The sequence below is a fragment of the Eubalaena glacialis genome, chromosome 18 (assembly GCF_028564815.1).
Source record: "Eubalaena glacialis isolate mEubGla1 chromosome 18, mEubGla1.1.hap2.+ XY, whole genome shotgun sequence".
Lineage (NCBI taxonomy): Eukaryota > Metazoa > Chordata > Mammalia > Artiodactyla > Balaenidae > Eubalaena > Eubalaena glacialis.
In genome coordinates, this window is record NC_083733.1 from 62,251,046 (window position 1) to 62,270,316 (window position 19,271).

General features: G+C 57.1%; 2 protein-coding genes across 2 annotated transcripts; one reads left to right on the plus strand and one right to left on the minus strand.

Moving 5' to 3' along the window:
- Nucleotides 1–1,698: 1,698 nt before the first annotated feature.
- On the minus strand, nt 1,699–8,277 carry NTN5 (netrin 5). The gene is made up of 6 exons (XM_061173109.1): nt 7,647–8,277; nt 4,502–4,690; nt 4,168–4,317; nt 3,689–3,742; nt 3,391–3,471; nt 1,699–2,063 (listed from the first exon to the last, which is right to left on the minus strand). The coding sequence occupies exons 1-6, from the start codon at nt 8,275–8,277 to the stop codon at nt 1,699–1,701; spliced, it is 1,470 nt and encodes a 489-aa protein (XP_061029092.1).
- A 1,280-nt stretch (nt 8,278–9,557) lies between these two features.
- LOC133077720 (galactoside 2-alpha-L-fucosyltransferase SEC1-like) lies at nt 9,558–17,087 on the plus strand. The gene is given in 9 exon segments (XM_061172488.1): nt 9,558–9,632; nt 9,830–9,926; nt 10,002–10,176; nt 10,343–10,372; nt 10,470–10,615; nt 16,058–16,330; nt 16,333–16,427; nt 16,429–16,984; nt 16,987–17,087. Coding segments are annotated over 9 exon segments (1,548 nt in total).
- Nucleotides 17,088–19,271: the final 2,184 nt, after the last annotated feature.

The window sequence follows — 19,271 nt, forward strand, 5'->3', positions numbered from 1 at the left end:
ATTGGGTCTTCATTGTGTGCAGGCTTTCTCTAGTTGCAGCGACAGGGGGCTACTCTTCGTTGTGGTGTGTGTGCTTCTCATTGCGTTGGCTTCTCTTGTTGCAGAGCACGGGCTCTAGGCACGCGTGGACTTCAGTAGTTGTGGCATGAGGGCTCAGTAGTCGTGGCTCGCAGGCTCTAGAGCACAGGCTCAGTAGTTGTGGCGCATGGGCCCCGCGGCATGTGGGATCTTCCCGGACCAGGGCTCGAACCTGTGTCCCCTGCATTGGCAGGCGGATTCTTAACCACTACACCACCAGGGAAGTCCCTGGCCAATATATTATTAAAGTTGTAAGTAGATGTGAGGGTGAAGTAGTGGGGTAAGTGCCCGATTGAACTGATTTTGAGAAAGGATGGAAAGAGCAAGAAAAGGAATCTAGAACTTTTCTGAAACACAGAACTCTTCTTGGAAAACCCCTTAAAGACTCCTAACTCCTGCTTCAGAGATGCCCTCACCCAGGGCCCAGTTGGAAGCCAAAGGCAAGCCTCCCCATATATGGGATAGTATTGGTAGCTTGGGGGTCAAACAGTCACCTCCTGAAGGCTATTTCCTGCCTTTCTTAGTCTCCTCAGGAGCATACCCAGAACATTGGCGGGAGGGTCTGTTCTCTCTGCCTAGCACCCAATGACATCATGGCCCAGCCTGACTCCCCACTGGCTAAGAGGCCTGCTTTTCTCTCAGGGAAAGAATAGGTTGCTCTCTAGGCCCCAGTGGACCTTAAGTCATATCACTTTGTCTGAGATTCCTTCAAAGTACTAGCTCACTTTCTCTCCTACCAAGGTCACCCAAATTTGAAATTTTTTTGTTGATTGTGGGGGCAGAGGCCAGGGTGACAAGGAAGATCATAGGCCCTGACGGCCTTCCATTCCATGGTACTTAAGCTTCCTGCCTTTTTAACCCCATCCCTCTGGCCTGTAGGTACCCAGCTGTTGGGTGGAATCGAATTCCGCTTAGCACCAAGTGACGTCACACCACCCCGTGGCTCCCAATTGGCTATTCCCTCAGGAAAGAGTTTAGGCTGTGCTTCAAGACCAGGTGAACCCATGAGAACCCTGTTCAGATAGTCACTCAAAGTTCCATTATTCTTTTCTCAGAGACCATCCTGGGGCCATCAGAAACCAAGTGTTTCTCAATCTGGAACTTTCTGGAAATCTGACACTGCTGTGCTTTCCTCAGGTGTATTTCCCGCCTTTTCTAGCCACCCTCCCCTCCCACCGGCTTTAACCAATCGTCAGGCAACATAAATCTGACTAGCACCCAGTGACGTCATACCAGCTTTTTCGTTGGATTGGCTATTCTGTCAGAGAGCTGTAGCCATATTAGGCTCCACAGATTTCCTCGTGGCCTTCTTCATTTGCCCCTCAGATACCCTCCCAGCACAGGTCAGGGGTCTGTAGCCGACTTTCCCCAAGAGTTGAGACTTTATTGAGGGGACTAGCTGCGTAGGTCACAGGTCGAGTGTCCTAGCCAGAGACCAAGAGGTTTGCCGCCTTTATTTAAAAGTCCCTCATGCCTCCTCGGTGCTGGCGCATGCAAGTGACGTCAGGGGCTCCGCGGCGTCTGATTGGCTTGCTGAGGGACGCACCGTCGAGGTAGAAGACTCCTCTCGCGGTTGCTTCCAGTTCCTTCCTTGGAGTTCGAGGCCGCCCGGCTCCAGCTCTAGATCCTGGGTTCGGGGCTCGGTGTCGAAGGCCGCAGGCCGTGGCAGCCCCCGGCGCGCTCCTCCTGCTGCAGCCGCCGCAGCGGCCGGGCCCAGCGCGGCCTCCAGGGCAGCGCGAGGCCGTGGCGGTCGAGGACGAGGCGCGCGGGGTCGGGGCCGGCGGCCGCGCTGCCCAGCAGCAGGTAGTGGGTGGCGGGCCGCAGGCGCAAGCAGCCACAGGCCAGGTCGGCGCGGGGCACCCAGGCGTCCTGGCCGCCGCGGCCCACAGGCCGCGCCGGCTGCTTGTATACAGCCAGGACGCGCACGGCCAGCCGCTGCCACGCAGGGCCTGCCGCCTCGGACGCCAGCACCTGTGCGCGGAGCACTGCGGGGAGGGGAGATGTCAGGCCTGGGCGGTGGGGAGCCTCCGGGTCCCGTGGGGTCAGTCCTGGTGGGGAGGGGCCCGGGACCCGAGAGTGGGCTTCTGGGATCGCATCAGTAGGGAGAGACCTTGAACCTTTGAGGGTGAGAGGTCTGGGGGTCTGGCCGTGTGCTGTGAGGAGTGAGATCTTTCTGGGGAGATGGGTCAAAGCAAGGAGGGCGGGGCTTATGGAGCGAGAGGTTGGGTCACAGGATTGTGATTGGGAAGGCGGGGGTGGGGGTCCCTCTGGAGAGGAGGCCAGACAGGGCGAGGAACCCAGGGGCCCACCAGGAATATGCCAGATGGGGCGCTTTGGGGGTCATATTAGAAGCAGCGGGTACAGGGATTACTTAAAGGGTTAGAGGTCCCAGGAGGACCCTGCAGTGGGTGGGGCTGGGAACAAGGCCCAAGAGGCAAGTCCAGGTCTCTAATGCCAAGGGGTCAGAAGGTGTTAGGAGCAGACAGAGCCCTTGGAAAACAGGAGTATTGCCATGGGAGGGATCTGCATTTAGGATTAATTTGGGGGCCAGAAGGAGATCAGTCCTTGGAAGCTGAGGGTCGAGGTCATACTAGTGGTGATTCAGAGACCTGTCCTCTCTGAGGGGGTGAGGTGAGACGTGTTAGGAGCAGGACTCTGGCAGACAAGCTGGGTCTTTGGGGCAGAAGATCCCTGTGGGAGGTGGGGGGAGAAGCCTCCACCTTTGAAGTTCAAGGACACTAGTGGCCAGATGCTGAGCCTCAGGGAGGAGAGGTCTGGGATCCTATACCATTGAGGGAAGTAACTGGGACTGGGCTGAACTGATTGTCCAAGAGAGCCTGCAGCCACAGGCCCTGGGGTCGGGGGCTGGTGTGGATTGGTGGATTACGGAACGGTGGGGTGAGTCTGTGGGAGTGGGGCTCCGATATCTCAGACCCTGATAGGAGGCAGAGGGTCCGAGACAGACAAGACGGTGCAAGGGTCCCTTCCATTCAACCAGTTCCCCTTTCTCCTTCCATCCTCAGGAGGCCACCTCCCTCCCTCAGAGATGTCAGGCTGAAGGAGATCGTGAAACTCTGCAAGGCCAATAACATGGGGAGAGAGGAGACCTAGGAAGGTAGGGAGCACCCCCTCCCCACTGCCCCTTCTGCCCATTGTCTGCTGTCCTGTTAGGTTCTAGATCAGGAAAGGCCCTGTAGAGTCCAACACCCCTTCCCATTTAAGCTGAGGAAACTGAAGGCCAGAGAAGGGGGTGGCTTGCAGCAGGTCAGAGCCCCTGTGCCGCTGCTGGCCCTTTCCCTCCCCAGCACTCACCGTAGTCCTGCTGGCAGTACCTCCGAAGGCTCATGTGTACCCTGGTGTCCGAGATATTGCAGTAGTTTTGACACTGAGGGTCTGGGGAGGGTCAGGCTGTCTGCAGTGGGCTCCTGAGGCCTGGACTGCAGCGTCTGCCCCTGCCCATCCCCTGCTTTTCATCTTGACGGACAGCTGGGGTGCCTGAACCCTTGGGGACTGGGCTCGGTGGAGCACCCCTGGATCCCCACCTGGCGGCCCAGTCAGCCCATCCCTGATCCCTCTTGCTGCCAGGGGTTTCTAGGCCAGCCTGTCTTACCCGAGCTGTAAGCATGAGGGGTTGTAGCAAGGGTGGTGGTTGGCTCTGGAATTCCTGTGAAAGAGCAGAGGAGAGACAGGGCCTTAGTGCCTCCCATCCGCAGCCCGCTCCCCCCGAGGAAGCCAGGCATCCAGACCCCAAATGTCTATTCCCCTGAGGCCCAAGAGTGGAAGCACACTTTGCCTTTCTCCCCCAGGACCTGGAGTCATGGTCCCTAGCCACTTTCTTAAGACTCAGAAGTCCAGGTCCCCAGCCCCTTCCTCCCTCAGACCCAGGAATCCAGGCTCCCACCCTCTTCGTCCCCAAGATGGAGGAGACTGGACTTTCAGTCTTCACCTCCCTAAGGACTCAGAGTCCGGCCTCCACTCTCTAGCTTCTGTCTCCTACGGACCAGGTCCTCACGACACCTTCCCCCTGGAGATCTGGGATGTCTCCTTCCCACCCCACTTCAGACTTGGGCCCTGTCCCTCAGGACTCACGCTGGCAGGGCATCCTGGGGGAGCGGCTCTGCTGGTAGCCGGGACCACAGCGGCTGCATGTCAGGCCAGTGACCCCTAACTTGCAGGAGCACTGCCCACTGGTCTGGTTGCAGGTACCACCTGTCGCCCCGATAGGATGGCACTGGCAGGCTACATGAGGAGAGGAGCTGGGGATGTGGGGTGCAGGCTCCCAGCCTCTTCCTCCCCAAGGACTGAGGAGACTGGAATTCCCTGGCCCCTCCCCCCTCAGACCCAGGATCCAGGCCCCCAGCCCCTCCCCCCTCAGACCTGCCTGCCTCCTTTCCCTCTAGGCTGGGCTGCAGGCTGCACTCACCCCTGCAGGCCTTGCGGCTGTTGATAGGCTGGCTAGGGTCCCTCCAGAACCCCGGCTGGCAGTAGTGGCAGTGCCGCCCGGCTGTGTGGTGGCGGCACCGCTCACAAACACCCCCACTCCGGCCGCCCGACAGCCTGAACAGCTCAGAGTTGAACCTACAGCGTCGCGCGTGCTGGTTGCAGGAACAGGCTAGGAACAGGATGGAGTGAGGGCACATCAGGCCCGGCTTTCTATTCCCCTTTCCCAGCTTTCTCCCCACTGCCCTCAGGAAAGAGACTGCCTGGGGGTCCCTGGGTAAGTGTGGGTCCTAGAAGCTCTTCATTGTCATCTTTAAAATGGGTGCACTGGACTGGAGCTGGGTGAGCCCGAGAGGACTGATGAATATGCTGGATGTCTGTGTGAAACCAGGGGGTGTAAAGAAGAGTGGCGGCTCTGGGCCTAGGCTGTGGAATCAGATCCCCGTGTGTAAGTGTCTCACTGTTTCCGTGGGCAAGTGATGATTCCTTTCTGTAGCTCAGTCTCCTTTGCTGTAAAATGGCATTTATAGTGTCTACTTCATGATGTTTAAATGCAACCACCTACGTAAATAGTGCTTACTTAACTCAGTACCTGACACAGAGCATGCCCTTGCCCATTTAGCACATCCACGTGCCAGGTGCCATGTGCTGAGTGCTTGGCATGTTTCCTTCTCACAGCAGCTCTGTGAGACTGGGGCTGTCATCATCCCCATTTTACAGATGTGAACACTGAGGCAGAGAGGCGAGGTCACCTGCCCAAAGAAACACAGCTGAGGGGTGGTCAGAGGCAGGATTGGAACCCAGGCTCACTCCAGTGCTTCTCACACAGCTCACATGAGGACCACTTACCATGTACGTTTTGCTGGGGAGTGTTGATCAGATTTTTAAAAGCAGTGGCTCTCAAACCTTACCGCTTACCCAGATTACGGGGGAAATGTTTAAAAAGAGCAACACAGATTCCAGGGCCCATCCCAGGGCTTCTGTGGGTCCAGGAGCCTGTATGTCTAGCAAGCATCCCAAAGTGAGATGCTGATGCAGGGGGTTCATGGACCACTGTTTGGAGAGATGTAAGGAGTTTTTGACTCCAAGAGCTTTGAGAGGCCTGGATTGGCAGGTCCTGAGGGCCCCAAGGAGTAGCGGGAAGGTCAGGGAGCTGAGACAGCTGTGTGTTCTTGGGAAAATGACTCCCCTTCTCTGAGCCTCAGTTTCCTCCCATCCAGTGGGGATCTCAGTTCCTCTCTCAAGGGTTTTTGTAGGCATTAGGGATGGCAGCGCTCTTGAGATTATCAGTCAGTAGAGTTGGGCTTTGGATTCTTTCTGACCTGAGAGTGATCACTTCACCTCACTCCCCACTAGAAAACTTGGATTGGGGGAAGGGTTCAGGCCACTGTGTCTGTAAAGCCCACAGCTCCGCCACAGGAGTTAGTCTCATCCTGTCTGCCCAGACCCTCCTCCATCACAACACTGTTGGTCTGTTACCCAGGTTCGGAGGGTCAGCTGCCCAGCTCAGCCCGAGGGGATGTGGTGATCCACAGAGGGGCAGCCTCCCCAGCTCCCAGGCCCTGTCCTCCCCCAGGACGGACCCCACCCCACGCTCAGGCCACGTGTTTCTCCCCTCCCTCACTCCCCTGTAGGGGCATCAGATCTTACTGGTAGGAATGGGCCAACTGGACAGAGGCCTGGGATGATGAGAACAGCGGGTCAAAGGGGACCCAAGTGTGATGAGGACAGAGTGGGGAGCTGAGGACAGCTGGGATGGTTGTAAGTTAGTCCACGTGACATTGCAGGAAGACGTAGAGGGGGAGACGGGTAACGGATGTGCGAGGTGGAGAGAGAGGGAAGTCCAGGAGCGAGAGAATGGAGGGTGTGTGTGTGTGTGTGTGTGTATGTGGTGTGTATCTATCCATGGAGTGGAGTTAGCAGGGCCATGTAACACACTCAGACCCTCTAGCAAGGCTGCAGGCTGGAGGTGGGATGAGGAAGGCTGTCTCTGAGGAGAGCTGCTGGAGGGATGGGGAAGGGCCCAGACTCAGGAGGCCAGTCTGGAAGCCCTGAGGATGGGGGAGGGCATTGAGCGGGGCCTGGGAGCTCTGGTCCAGCTGGAAGGCCAGTGGATGGCCCAGCCTCTCGGAAGACTTCTCTGAGTTCAGTCCCAGCACTGCCCCTTGCTGACAGTGAGACGTAGGGCAAGTGACACGTCCCCTTGGGCCTCACCCTCCTTGTCTGGGCAATGGTAACATTGGCGGAATCAGATAACTCTTCCTCCGTGCCAGGTCCTGTATCAGGCTTTATTCTAAGGAGTTTATGTATTTTAATGTATTGAATTTTCACTACAGCCTGTAAAGGAAGGGCTGTTACTATCTTCACATTACAGGTGAGCCAATGGAGGCAAAGAGAGGTTTGGTCATTTGTTGGGGGTCACACAGCCAGGAAGCAGAGAAGCTGGGATTTGAGCCCAGGCAGTCTGGCTGGCTGCTGAGGCCATGCCTGTGTCTGCTGCCCGAGAACATCTAGTGTGACAGCACATAAAGGTGGTTGGCAAGGACAAGCTAAGACCCTTGGGCTTATCCTCCTGAGCTCAGATTCCAGCCCTGCCACTTTCCGGCTGCATGTCCTTGCGCAAGGGACTTTCCAGCCCTAGCCTCAGTCTCCTCATCTGTAAAATGGGCCTGATGCAATACCTGCCCTGCACATAGTAGTTGCTGGATAAATATGTGTCTAATGAATAAATCCTTACCCCCTGTGGTTGATTTGATGATTCCGAAAATGTCCAGTTGCCCTGTTTTCCTAGAGCCACTCAGTAAATACCACCTGAGCACCTGCACCAAGCCAGGCCCTGGGCTGGGAGCTCAGGAAATGTTATCCATATCACCATCACCATGATCAAGTGTCGGGGAGACGCTGGAGCCCCCTAATGGGCATGTAAGCAGCTGGAAGTCTGGGGGCGGCACTGGTGGTGGGGAGGGAGTGGGCGGAAGCGAAGAGGGGGCCTGGCTGGAGGACAGTACGGGGAGAAGCAAGGAGCATGCAGCTCTGAGGAGGGGGAGAACATCCTGCCCCTCAGGGAGAAGGGCCCAGCTGCTGGAGCCGTGGGCCAGCTGGCGGGTCAGGGTGGGCCCAGGACTCACGCAAGCAAGGGTGAGGGTGCCGGGGCGTGGCAGGCCGCCAGGGCCAGTCGCGGTGGGATGGGCGGCAGCTCTCACACCCTGGGCCGGTGGTGTGGTGGCGGCAGCGGCAGCGGGGCGGCCGGTCACGGGCAGCACAGCGGGCTGCGTGGCCATGGCACTGGCAGCGGCCTCTCACTCCTGCTGCTGCCAGCCCTGCCTGGCCCCCGAGCTCCACACGGAGGTGACTGGCCACCACCCTGGCCTTAGGTCCCAGTGAGGCTCGGAAGGTCACCGTCTCGGGGCCTCCCAAGGCCCCCGGCCAGGCGGGTCTGCGCCACAGTGATCTCCAGGGCCCTCCGGTGGCCCAGGCGGCAGACAGGACCAGGGCTGGGGGTCCCGGGGTGCAGAAGCGCAGGCTGACGGACGTCAGGAGGAAGGGGCCACCCAGAGCCAGGGTCAGACTGCCATTGCAGGTGGCCCAGGGGCCGAGATCCGCCCCCGGGGAGGGGATGCAGGCCTGGGGACAGGAGGCAGCCATGGCGGCCAGCTGGGTCACTGGTGGGAGGCAGAAGCGGGGGCGGCCCCCGGGATGGTAGCATGGGTCTGCGCTGGCCTGGCTCAGGAGGAGCAGGAGGGCAACGGTCACTGGCATGGTTCTGGCAGAGGCAAGTACCTGGAGAGGAGAGGAGTGGCTGCGCTGGGGGCCGCAGGCCGCCCTCGGGGGTCAGCCTCCACCCCGCTCCCCAGGCTCCCTGAGGAACCCCGGCATTCCACCCCCAGCCCTGCCCCAGACCCCTCCCGGCTGCTTCTGAGCGAGGAAAATAGTTCCATCTGGGGAGAATTACTGTTTACATAACCCAAAGGGGAAAGAACGCAAGCAAAATCGAGAATTTTGCCTGAACTAATCCGTAGCTTAACACCCCAGAGCTATCCGTCAGTGTCGAGGGGCAGGGGGCCCTGGGGAGAAGGCAGGGAGGGGGGACAGATGGGGAACCCAAAGAGGGGGCAAGGGGGAGAAAGGAGGAGCCGGGTGGGCAGGGGAGGGGGAGTTAGAGACAGATGAAGACTTAGTGACAAAGAAATAGAGAAAGGGACGGATAGAGGCACAGACGGCAAAGACAGAGTGGGGGGGGGGGAGAGGCAAGTGAAGGGCAAGGGCCAGGCAGGGAGAAGGAACTAAGAGGAGAGAGGACGGACACCAGGGGAGACCAGGAGGCAACCAGAGTCCACAGGGTGGGGGGGACCGGGTCCCAGGGAGCCTGGGGGCTGAGACAGACAGACAGGTGGGCAGGGGGGCTCAGAGACACCTGTGGAGCAGGAGCGCAGGCCTGACCTGGGGGGAGGCGGAAGGGGGACGGGGGAGGCCGGGGGTGCTGGGCCAGGGGAGCCGAAGCAGGAGGCCGGGCCCATGGGGACTGGGGATCAGAGTGGAGGCCCTTTCCCACGTGGGGCCCTAACCTTGTTCTCCACACCCAGGGCACGGAGGGGGATTATCACCAAACAACCCAAACAACCCAGGCCTCCCTGCCACCCACCCCTAGCCTCCACCCGCCCTTAACCCTTTCTCACCCAGGTTCAAAGCCCCAAGAGCTGTGCTCAAGGACCCGATGGGGACGGGGATGCCTGGGGGCTGGAAGCCTGGGCTGGGAAGGCAGACCCCTGGTTTCCCCTTGGGACTTGCGATGGGAGGACCCTGTGCTTGCATTTCTGATAACCTCTGCCCACCCCACCCTCCACTGCCATCCTAGGCCTCAGGGCCCGGGAATCAGAGCCCCCGCATTCCCCTCCAGTCCTAAGGTCCCCAGAGCAGAAGGGGGAACAGATGTCGGGGGTGGCGGGTACTAAGGGAGGAGAGAGGGAGACAGGGCAGGGCCAGATGCTAGGGCGTCCGCGGGGACCAGAAGTCCAGAGCCGGGGGCGGCAGGATCGAGGATGGACCTGGAGCGGAAATGCGCGCCCACCCACCCCACACCCCCGGGGCTGGCAGCCCCTAATGAGCCCACTCGGGTCTCGGGGCCTTGGAGCCCTTCTGGGCCCCACTGTCCAGGCCCCTGGCTCTGAATCTGGACCCGGGTTTGTGCCCCAGCTGGGAGTCGAAGAGGTAGCAGTGGGTGCGGGTGGGTCCCGTCCTCCCAGCCTGATTTCACAGCCCACAGCGTTCCCACCGCAGTCGCCCGGTGCGGAGACCGCCTCCCACCCCGCAGACGACGGGCGTGGCCCTCCGCACCTCCCGAGGAGGAGCCTGGCGCCATTTTGAGCTCTTGCGCCGGGCATTTGCCCCAGTCCCCCGGCACCGGCCTTGTTAAGGGGCTCACCCCATCTCCCACCTCCTCTCTTGCCTGGGCGGTTCACGGGGTACCGCTTTCTGGCCCTTAGTACCCCGGGCAACCGGGCTGAGTGCCACGGTGTTCCTGGGGGATCCAGACGCCACCGCCTGCCACTGGGGAGCCCAGATGTCCGGCCCCCAGTCCCTGCCCCTTCTGGAGACTGTAGCCCACCCTGGCCCCCACTTTAAGGAGCAGAGTCTAGCCGTGTACCCACCAGGTCCAGGGTCAGGCCTCTTGCCTGGGCAGTGTGGGGTTCCACCTGGGACCCAGGCCCCTTTCCCCGGCTTCTTTTGCACGCATCCCACCCTTCACCCCTGTCGTCGTCCAAACCTGTGCCCTGGAGGAGACTGTCCCCTGCAGTTAGCTGCTCACGGTCCTTCCCTCCCGCAGGAGCTTGGCGGCCAGCGTGGGCGCTCGGGAGTGAGTGCAGAGTGGCTGTTCTCAGCCCCCGGGCTAGTAGGGGTTCTGGGCGGGAGCGCAGAGCAGAGCCTACGAATCCAGCACCACCCCGCCCCAGCCCCCTCGCCAAGGCAGCCACGCTCTCCCCGCAGGGACCCCTGGCAGCCACGCCACCCGGCACTGTGTGGGACATGAGCGCCGTTGCCCCCCCGGGGCCCGCAGCTGGACAGCCCGGAGCAGGCTGGCCCAGAAGGCTCAAGGCAGGTAGGAGGGGACGGCGGCCAGATGGCCTTCCAGGGTCTGGGGTCCGTGCTCCGCTCACACCCCGCCCCTGCCCCGGCGACTCCTCGGTGCAGGCAGGCTCGGGCTCAGCCCCAGCACGTGGTGGCTGTGATCAGGAAGGGGCTGGCCTGCTGGGGAGGGCGGCGCTGGCAGGGCCGCTGACGCTGAGGCGGGACGCGGGCCTCTGGCTGTGTGACCCCAAGCCAGCCCCTCCTGCCCTCTGGAACCTTCTGTCAGCTGTGGGTCAACTGAGCATGAAGGTCAGTCGCTTTCAAGCCCTAAAAAAATCAGTGCTCTTTGAAGGGTCACACCACCCACCCGGAAACCCAAAGACTTGGGCTGCTTTCTAAGGTGGTGGGGAAGGAGGAGGGGGAGATACGAATGCCTGGGACCTTGGTGGTTCTAGCGGCTGGAGGGAGAAATCAGGGACCCCCGGGGGGACTGAGCTCAAAGCGGCTCCCTCCATGGCCAGTTTACTGTGAGGCCTCAACACTTCACTCATGAACCTTTCATGCAAATGTTGCCCTCATCTCCATTACATATCCGAATGGTTTTGACTAGAAAGATAACATTTTTCGTCACTTCCCCCTGAGAAAAGCAAGGGTCTCAGGAGGATGGGGCACCACATTTGCTGCTGTGGCCTTGAGTGCATTGATTGTGGCACAGCGTGGGCCTGACCCTGACAGGGATTTGGGGACCCAGTGTCTGGGGCAGGAGGGCACAGCCAAGGCTACCCGTGATTCTGGTTCTGGGTGACCCTCACACCCGGCAGTGGAGAGGCAGCCCCGGGGGCAGGAGGCAGGGTGGGGACATGGGTAAGCCGTGAGGAGGAGGAGTTAGCTGCCGGAGAAGGAGCCGCCACCAAGTCAGAGGGGGGCATGTGAGATCCCGGGCGGCGGCGTGATGGACAGGGTAACTAGTACAGTACTCGCCACACCGATCCATTCAGCTGGTCCTCGCTGACTTCCTACTGCGTGTCTGACGCTCGGCTGAGGCCGCCGCACGAACACGCGCAGCAGCCCGTCCTTGTCAGGTGCACAGTCCAGAGAGCAAGATCGCGACAAAAAAGTAGTAAGTCATTATGTTCTAGAGAAAGATCAAGTAGGGAAGTAGTTTGGGGGGCGGGGGTCAGGGGGACATTTGGGCTGAGACCTGGAGGAGGTGAGGGCAAGATGCCCACGTGGGCATCGGGGCAGGAGGACCCAGGCACAGGGAGTGGCCAGTGCAAAGCCTAATTTTGCTGTCAGAGAAAACTCAGGAAGAAGGTTTAGGTCTCACTTTATATCCTCCCCACCCCCCCCCACCCCACCCCACTCCCCGCCCCCGAACTAGAAGTTTCTTAAGCTGATGTTCCCTGGAGGGAAGCTTGCTTTCTCACTTTTGCTTTTAATAGTCTGAGCTGCCTGAGGCGATTATCACCCCTGAAGGGGCCTGGGGTGGGGGGTAGAAGCAGAGAGGAAACAACTCCCCGAATTGGGGAGGAGACTTTGGGGGAAAGGGGCAGTTCCTCAAGTATGGGACACCTTTACCCTCACAGCGCCCCAGAGGCAGGACCTCCCAGGGCCACAGCTCTGAGGTGGGCTCAGCAGGGTGGGACCCATACCTCTGGGCTTCCAGAGACATCTTTCATCCCTATCTCGGTGACGCAGAAATCACAGAGGCCCCAGGAGGCAGGGCGTGTCAAAGCCCCTGAGTAACTGCGCTTGGAGTATGCAGCTGAGTATCCCTTCCTCAGGACATAGTGGAAAAATCCAGGGTCGTAATTAGGAGCACAGATTCCTGAACCACATCGGTTTCAAATCCAGGCTCCACATCTTTCCTAGCTGCGTGACCCAAAGCAAGTTTCTTAACCTGTCTGTGTCATAGTTTCCTCTTCTGTTAAATTGGCATAAAAAAGTACCTTCCTCATGGGAGATCATGAGGACCAAATGAGTGAAGATAGGCCTACAGTCTAATATCTGAAACTCTGTGGACCAGACATGCTGCAGAACCGGTGTTTTGACACCATCACGGGGTGCACAGGTTATATTATATATTATACAACTCCCCCGGCAAGGTCTGGGCAGCATCCCATAATCAAACATTATTGTTTCTGCAAGCAGAACACGTGGGCGTTTGCTCCAAAATAAGTCAAGTCTATGAATAGCTGCACGTCGGTTCAGATTTTGTCCCCAAGTGAATTCAACTCAGGTTGGGGTTTGCCAGCAATCTTCATGAAAATGGTCAGTAAGGAATTGTGGACCAGGATGTAAGCGCTGAAGCCCAGTGCTTGGCTTGAGTCGGGAAGCACAGAAGCACCAGCTTTGGTTCATTATTTCCTGTGGCTTTTCAGCTGTGTAGGCTCATGAGAGGCCAGGAGAGGGAGCTCTTGAGACTGGAGGACAGAGGTGGCAGCCAGACTGGCCACCTGATTTGCAGAGCCCAGTGCAAAATGAAAACCCGGGCTGCCTTGCTGTCGCTTATGGAGACTTTCTAGACGGCTAGAGCAGAGCAGGGACGCTGTGCAACTGCACGAGTCGCACACCGTGGAGGTGACCCTGGGTGGGTACCTCTGTCCTGAGCTGGTTTCTCCTCCCCAGTAGCCCTGGCTCCAGTCCCTGCTCAGCTTGCCTGCTGGCTTTGAGACCGGCCTGGGGCTCTGGCTGAGCTGGGTGAGCTGACCAGAGGCGGAAGCTTGAGCCCTCCTCTGCGTAGGACCCCAGGCAGGACCTGAGCTGGACAGGCTGTGTGATTGGGACAGAGTTGTCACCAGCCCAGCGAGAAGAGGGGCTCAGGGGCAGATTTAGTTTGCTTTTTGCAAACTAAAGCAGCGAGCAAGGCATTTCCTGTACATCTCAGGGGAGGGAGTGTAATATATACTTCATGTGGTAAGAGTCAGCCGACCTCACTGGGAACCCACGTTGAATGTGAGACCTTTGAGGAGGGCCCAAGAGTGTTCAGATTTCCCACAGGGGTCAGATTAATAAAGTGAGGAGCCCTGGAATATAGGAGGAAGAGGAGGCGGAGAGTGGAGGTGAGGCCCACAGAGCCCTGACATTTAAGGGGGCCAGGGGAGGGAGAGATGGGGAGCCTGAGGGGGTGAGATGGAAGCCAGATGAGGAAGAGCGGGGGCCACACAATCCAGGGCTTCTGTCGGGGCCTTGGGGGTCTCCTGAGCTGCAGGTACTGGGACAGCCACAGGGAAACCACAGGTGCCTGGTCAGGGGAACAGAGGAGGGGAGAGCACACAGCGGGTCAGGACACACTGGAGACCCAGCGTGAAAAGACCGTTTCTGGGAGCCCAGGGGAGAGCTGGAGGAGAGATGGACTGAAAAAGAAGCAACCCCTGAAGAAGGGATTCTCCACCCCATTACAAGGATGGGGAAACTGAGGTTCATGGAGCCCAGTCAGAGGCAGGAGCTGGAGGGAGTCTGGGTAGGTTCAAAAGTGTAGGCTTCACAGAGCTAGCATGGCACGCCCACTGTGGTCAACAAGACAGACAGTATGAGTGTTGGCGAGGATGTGGAGAAATCAGAGCCCTCGTACGCTGCTGGTGGGGGTGGAAAATGAGGCAGCTGCTTGGAAGCCAGTCTGCAGTTCCTGAAAATGTTAAACACAGAGTTAGTTATCACATGACCCAGCGATTCCACTCCTAGGTAAATACCGGAGGGAAATGAAAACTGAGGTCCACACAGAGATTTGGACGTGCATGTTCATAGCAGCATTATTCATAATTCCCCAAAGTGGAAACAACCCAAATGTCTAGCAACTGATGAACTGATAAATAAAACGAAGCGTATCCATGCCATGGAATATTAGTCAGCTGTAAAAAGAAATCAGTGACATACTAACACATGCTGCAACATGGATGAGCCTTGAAAATATGACACTGAATGAAAGAAGCCAGTCACAAAGAGCTACTTACTGTGTGATTCATTTATATGCAACATGCAGAGTAGGTAAATCCACTGAGACAGAAACTAGATTAGTTGGAGGGAGGAGGCGGGGAGGAGGGGAAGATTGGGGGTGGGGATGGCTAAGGGGTGTAGGGTTTCTTTTGGGGGTGACAAAACTTTTCTAAAATTAATTGTGATGGTTGCCCAACTCTGTGAATATACTAAAAGCTGTTGTACACTTTAAATGGGAGAATTGTATGGTATTTGAATATTATCTCAATAAAGTGGTTACCAACAAGAAAGAAGAAGAAGAAGGGCTCATCAGAGACCTAAATATAAAAAAAGCTACATCTAGGCAGCTAGAGGTGGCAACGTAGAGAGGATGTTACAGAGGCAGGAGGTGGGAACTGGCCGACCCTTAAGTCCTGGTCCGGAAATGGCACGGGGTCACTTCTGCCATATGTGATTGGCCAAGGCAGTCACAGGCCCACCCAGAGTCAGGGGAAGGAGCGTCAAAGGCTCTGCAGCAGCTTGACTCCACCACATCCACTGACAGTAGTGGGAAGCACTTAGCGCTTCCCATGGCAGGGGCCCTTCCAGGCGTCCGTCATGCAGGGGCTATGGTTAACCCCATTTTATGGAGAAGACTGAGCCCTAGGGAGTTAACTGACATGCTCCGGGTTGGCCAGCAGGAGGCAGAGTCTGCACATGAACCTGGGCTTGTCTAGCCTCACAGTCTAGGCTCTGAACCTCTGTATATGCAGCCTTAATAGATTCGTGAGCTCCCAGGGATGCCTGTAGTAAATACTCTAGAAGTCTTTACTTTCCAAGACTTACAGAGTGCCTCCTGTATGCTAGGCACTGTTCCAAAAATGTTACAAATGAGGTAGTTCTGTTAGGTTGGACCATATGAAATGGCTGTTTGTGTAGGAAAAATATGGTTGAATATTGGCACTCTCAAATGGTTCAACACAGTCATCGCTTTTTTTTTTTTAATTTTTTAAATTATTTATTTATTTTATTTTTTTGGCTGTGTTGGGTCTTCGTTTCTGTGCGAGGGCTTTCTGTAGTTGCGGCAAGCGGGGGCCACTCTTCATCGCGGTGCGCGAGCCTCTCACTGTCGTGTTCTCTCTTGTTGCGGAGCACAGGCTCCAGACGCGCAGGCTCAGTAATTGTGGCTCACGGGCCCAGTTGCTCCGTGGCATGTGGGATCTTCCCGGACCAGGGCTCGAACCCGTGTCCCCTGCATTGGCAGGCAGATTCTCAACCACTGCGCCACCACAGAAGCCCAGTCATCGCTTTTTAATGGGCAAGGAACCTGCGATTCAGGAGTAACTTGACTACAGTCACACAGCTGGTAAGGGGTGGAGCTGGGATTTAAACCCAGGCCAGAGGGGTCCAGGGTCTGTGCTCTAAGACCTCCACGGTGGAGGCTGCTAGACATGCCTGGATGGGCTGAGTGAACGAATGAACAAGTGGTTTGGGGTAGGGTGAGCGAATGAACTCCTGCCCCATCCCTCCTGAATTAAGTCATCTCTCCTCCCCGCAGCCACCATGAGATTCTGTGATACTTGCCCTTCCTTGTCCACCATCTACTTCCTCTTTGTCGTCTTTGCCGGGTCCACCATTTTCCACTGCCACCAGCGCCTGGCCCTGGTGCCTGCCCCCTGGGCCTACCCGGGCCGCGTGGTCCTGTTCCCCAGACACCTGCCCTGGGGGGGGGGCATGTCCACTATCAACTCCAAAGGCCGCCTGGGGAACCAGATGGGGGAGTACGCCACCCTGTACGCCCTGGCCAAGTTGAACGGGCGGCCAGCCTTCATCTGCCCCAGATGCACAGCATGCTGGCCCCCATCTTCAGAATCACCCTCCCCGTCCTGCACGACACCACGGCCAGCAGGATCCCCTGGCAGAACTACCCCCCTGAACGACTGGAAGGAGGAGCGGTACCGACACATCCCGGGCGAGTACGTGCGCCTCACCGGCTACCCCTGCTCTTGGACCTTCTACCACCACCTCCGCGCCGAGATCCTGCAGGAGTTCACCCTGCACGACCACGTGCGCGAGGAGGCCCAGAATTTCCTGCGGGGTCTGCAGGCCAAGTGGGCCCGGCAGGCCACCTTCGTGGGGGTCCACGTGCGCCGGGGGGACTACGTCCGAGTCATGCCCAACATGTGGAAGGGCGTGGTGGCCGACCGGGGCTACCTGCAGCAGGCCCTGGACTGGTTCCGGGCTCGCTACCGCAGCCCACTCTTCGTGGTCACCAGCGACCACACGGCCTGGTGCTGGCAGAACTTCAAAGGCTCCCTCCGGGACGTGGTGTTTACCGGCAACGGCCTGCAGGGCTCGCCCGCCAGGGACTTTGCACTACTCACGCAGCATAACCACCACGCCGTCATCACCGTGGGCACCTTTGGGGTCTGGGCCGCCTGCCTCACGGGTGGGAACACCATCTACCTGGCCAGCTTCACCCTGCCCAAACCCCCTTCCACACGGTCTTTAAGCCCCAGGCGGGCTTCCTGCCGAAGTGGGTAGGCACCGCAGCCAACCTGGGGCAGGCTAGAGAGAATGGCCCCTAGCCCCGCTCATGTCCCTGCCTCACCCTTGGGCCCGACAGCAGTGTGTGGGGTGCAGCGCGTGGGCTTCCAGGCGTGAGTTTAAATCTGGGCTGCTCTGCTTCCCAGCTGGGTGACTTTGGATAAGTGACTTAACCTCTCTGTGCCTTAGTGTGCCACCTGGAAAAACGACCATAATGCAGCTCCTCGTGAGAATGCAACGAATTCGTGTAGTGTCTTGGAAACAGGTGGTAAGTGTTGACCACTAACATGTATGTGGTTGGCATGCCCTGGACATTTGGACTGCTTTGAAATGGAAACGTATTTTTGCTCTCTCCTTCTTTATAGATCTGGGAGCATGGAGTCCAAATACTTGGTACTTGCCTCCTTGGAGGGTTTGGCGATGAAACTCTTCCTGCCTTCGAGTAAAGGGGAGCTGGGTATTTTTGGCAGCTAAGAATTCAGGCTTTGGGTTTAATGGGGCCTTATCACGAAAGAATGTGAGGGAAAAGAGGGTTTGAGAGGATGAATCTCGGGGAGGTAACCTTTGGCGGGGAGGGGGAGTCCCCAGAACTGAGGATGGAGCATGGGAGGGCCTCACAGTGATGGCAGGACTCAACACCAGGCCTTGGTCCGCGGCAGCAAAGACGCCCAGAGCCCACATGTCATCGAAGCAGCAGGCTGACCACAGAGGGGCAGGGACCTCAGAGACCGTGCCATGGCCATGTCAGCAGTCACCTGTGTGGACAGGTGACCTGACACCTTGGCACTGCCTGTGCCCCCAGGACCTAATGCCGCTCTGAGAAACCCCAACATGGACAAAAGTTGGATTAAGTGATTACAATACTTGTTTTCTTGTGTTTGGTGTATTTTAAAGTATGGAGATAACCAGTATTTTTATTGACATACTACTCCTTTTTGGATATTAAAAAAAAATTAACATACAGTTATTTATGTTCATTTAAAATTTACACCAAACATAGGTGCACTGGTTTAGAAAACATTTCAGTCACATCTCTTTCCTGTTTGAAAACCCTCTCCAAGTATCTTTATTTATTTGAATTCCCATTTCTTGGCATACTTGTGAGGTTGAACACCTTTCCTTTCACATATTAGTAATATTGTACCTCCCCAGAGCCATTTTGGTCCCCAGTTTACTTCTTAAGTCCTTGATGGTGTCATCATGGTGTGGGGTTAAGGGTAGGGGGATGTTAAAGCAGATTGGGAGTTCCCTGGTGGTCCAGTGGTTAAGACTCCGCGCTCCCAATGCAGGGGGCCCGGGTTCAATCCCCGGTCAGGGAACTAGATCCCACATGCATGCCGCAACTAAGAGTTCACATGCCCAACTAAAAGATCCTGCATGCCACAACGAAGATCCTGCACACCACAACGAAGATCCCTCACACAGCAACGAAGATCCTGTGTGCCACAACTAAGACCCGGCGCAGCCAAATTAAATAAATATAAATAAATAAATATTAGAAAAATAAAATAAAATGAAAAAACAAAGAAACCAAGCAGGAGAAGGGTCTGAAGGGGAGGGGAGTTGGGGAGGGAGGTTCTGTATTAGCTGTCTATTGCTGTGAAACAAATTACCCCAAAACTTATTAGCTTAAAGCAACAACAGGAATTTATCATCACTTAGAGTTTCTGTGGGTTAGGAATTCAGGAGTGGCTTAGCTGAGTGGTTCTGTTTGGGATGTCCAGTGAGGTTGCTGTCAGGTGTCGGGTAAGGCCACAGTCATCTGAAAGCTTTACTAGGGCTGGGGATCCACTTGCATGGCTGGCAAATTGTTGCTGGCTCTTGACTCTTGGTCACATCCTCTTGATGTGGATCTCTTTGGGGCTGCTTGAGCGTCCTTACAATGCTTGAGTGTCCTTACAGCATGGCGGCTGGATTCCTCCAGAGAGAGAAACCCAAGAGACCAAGGTAGAAACTGCAATGCCCTTTACAACGGAGCCTTACCTTGTCACACAATGTCGCTTCTGTCATATCCCGTCCATCACACAGAGCAGCTTGATTGAATGTGGGAGGGAACTACACAAGGGTATGATACCAGGAGGTGAGGATTATTTCAGACCTTATTGGAAGCTGCTGTATTAGTTTGCTAGAGCTGCTGTAGCAAAGTACCACAGATGGGGTGGCTTAAACCACAGACATTTATTATCTCATAGTTCTAGAGGCTTGAAGTTTGAGATCAAGGTGTC

What these genes read in the sequence shown, in the direction of transcription:
- NTN5 (XM_061173109.1), bottom strand. Translation starts at nt 8,277, where the DNA reads ATGCCAGTGACCGTTGCCCTCCTGCTCCTCCTGAGCCAGGCCAGCGCA. An exon ending in GCACCCTCACCCTTGCTTGC is followed by an intron (nt 4,691 to 7,646) that starts GTGAGTCCTGGG and finishes TCCTGTTCCTAG; the next exon opens with CCTGTTCCTGCAACCAGCAC. An exon ending in CCCCAGGATGCCCTGCCAGC is followed by an intron (nt 3,743 to 4,167) that starts GTGAGTCCTGAG and finishes GCTCTTTCACAG; the next exon opens with GAATTCCAGAGCCAACCACC.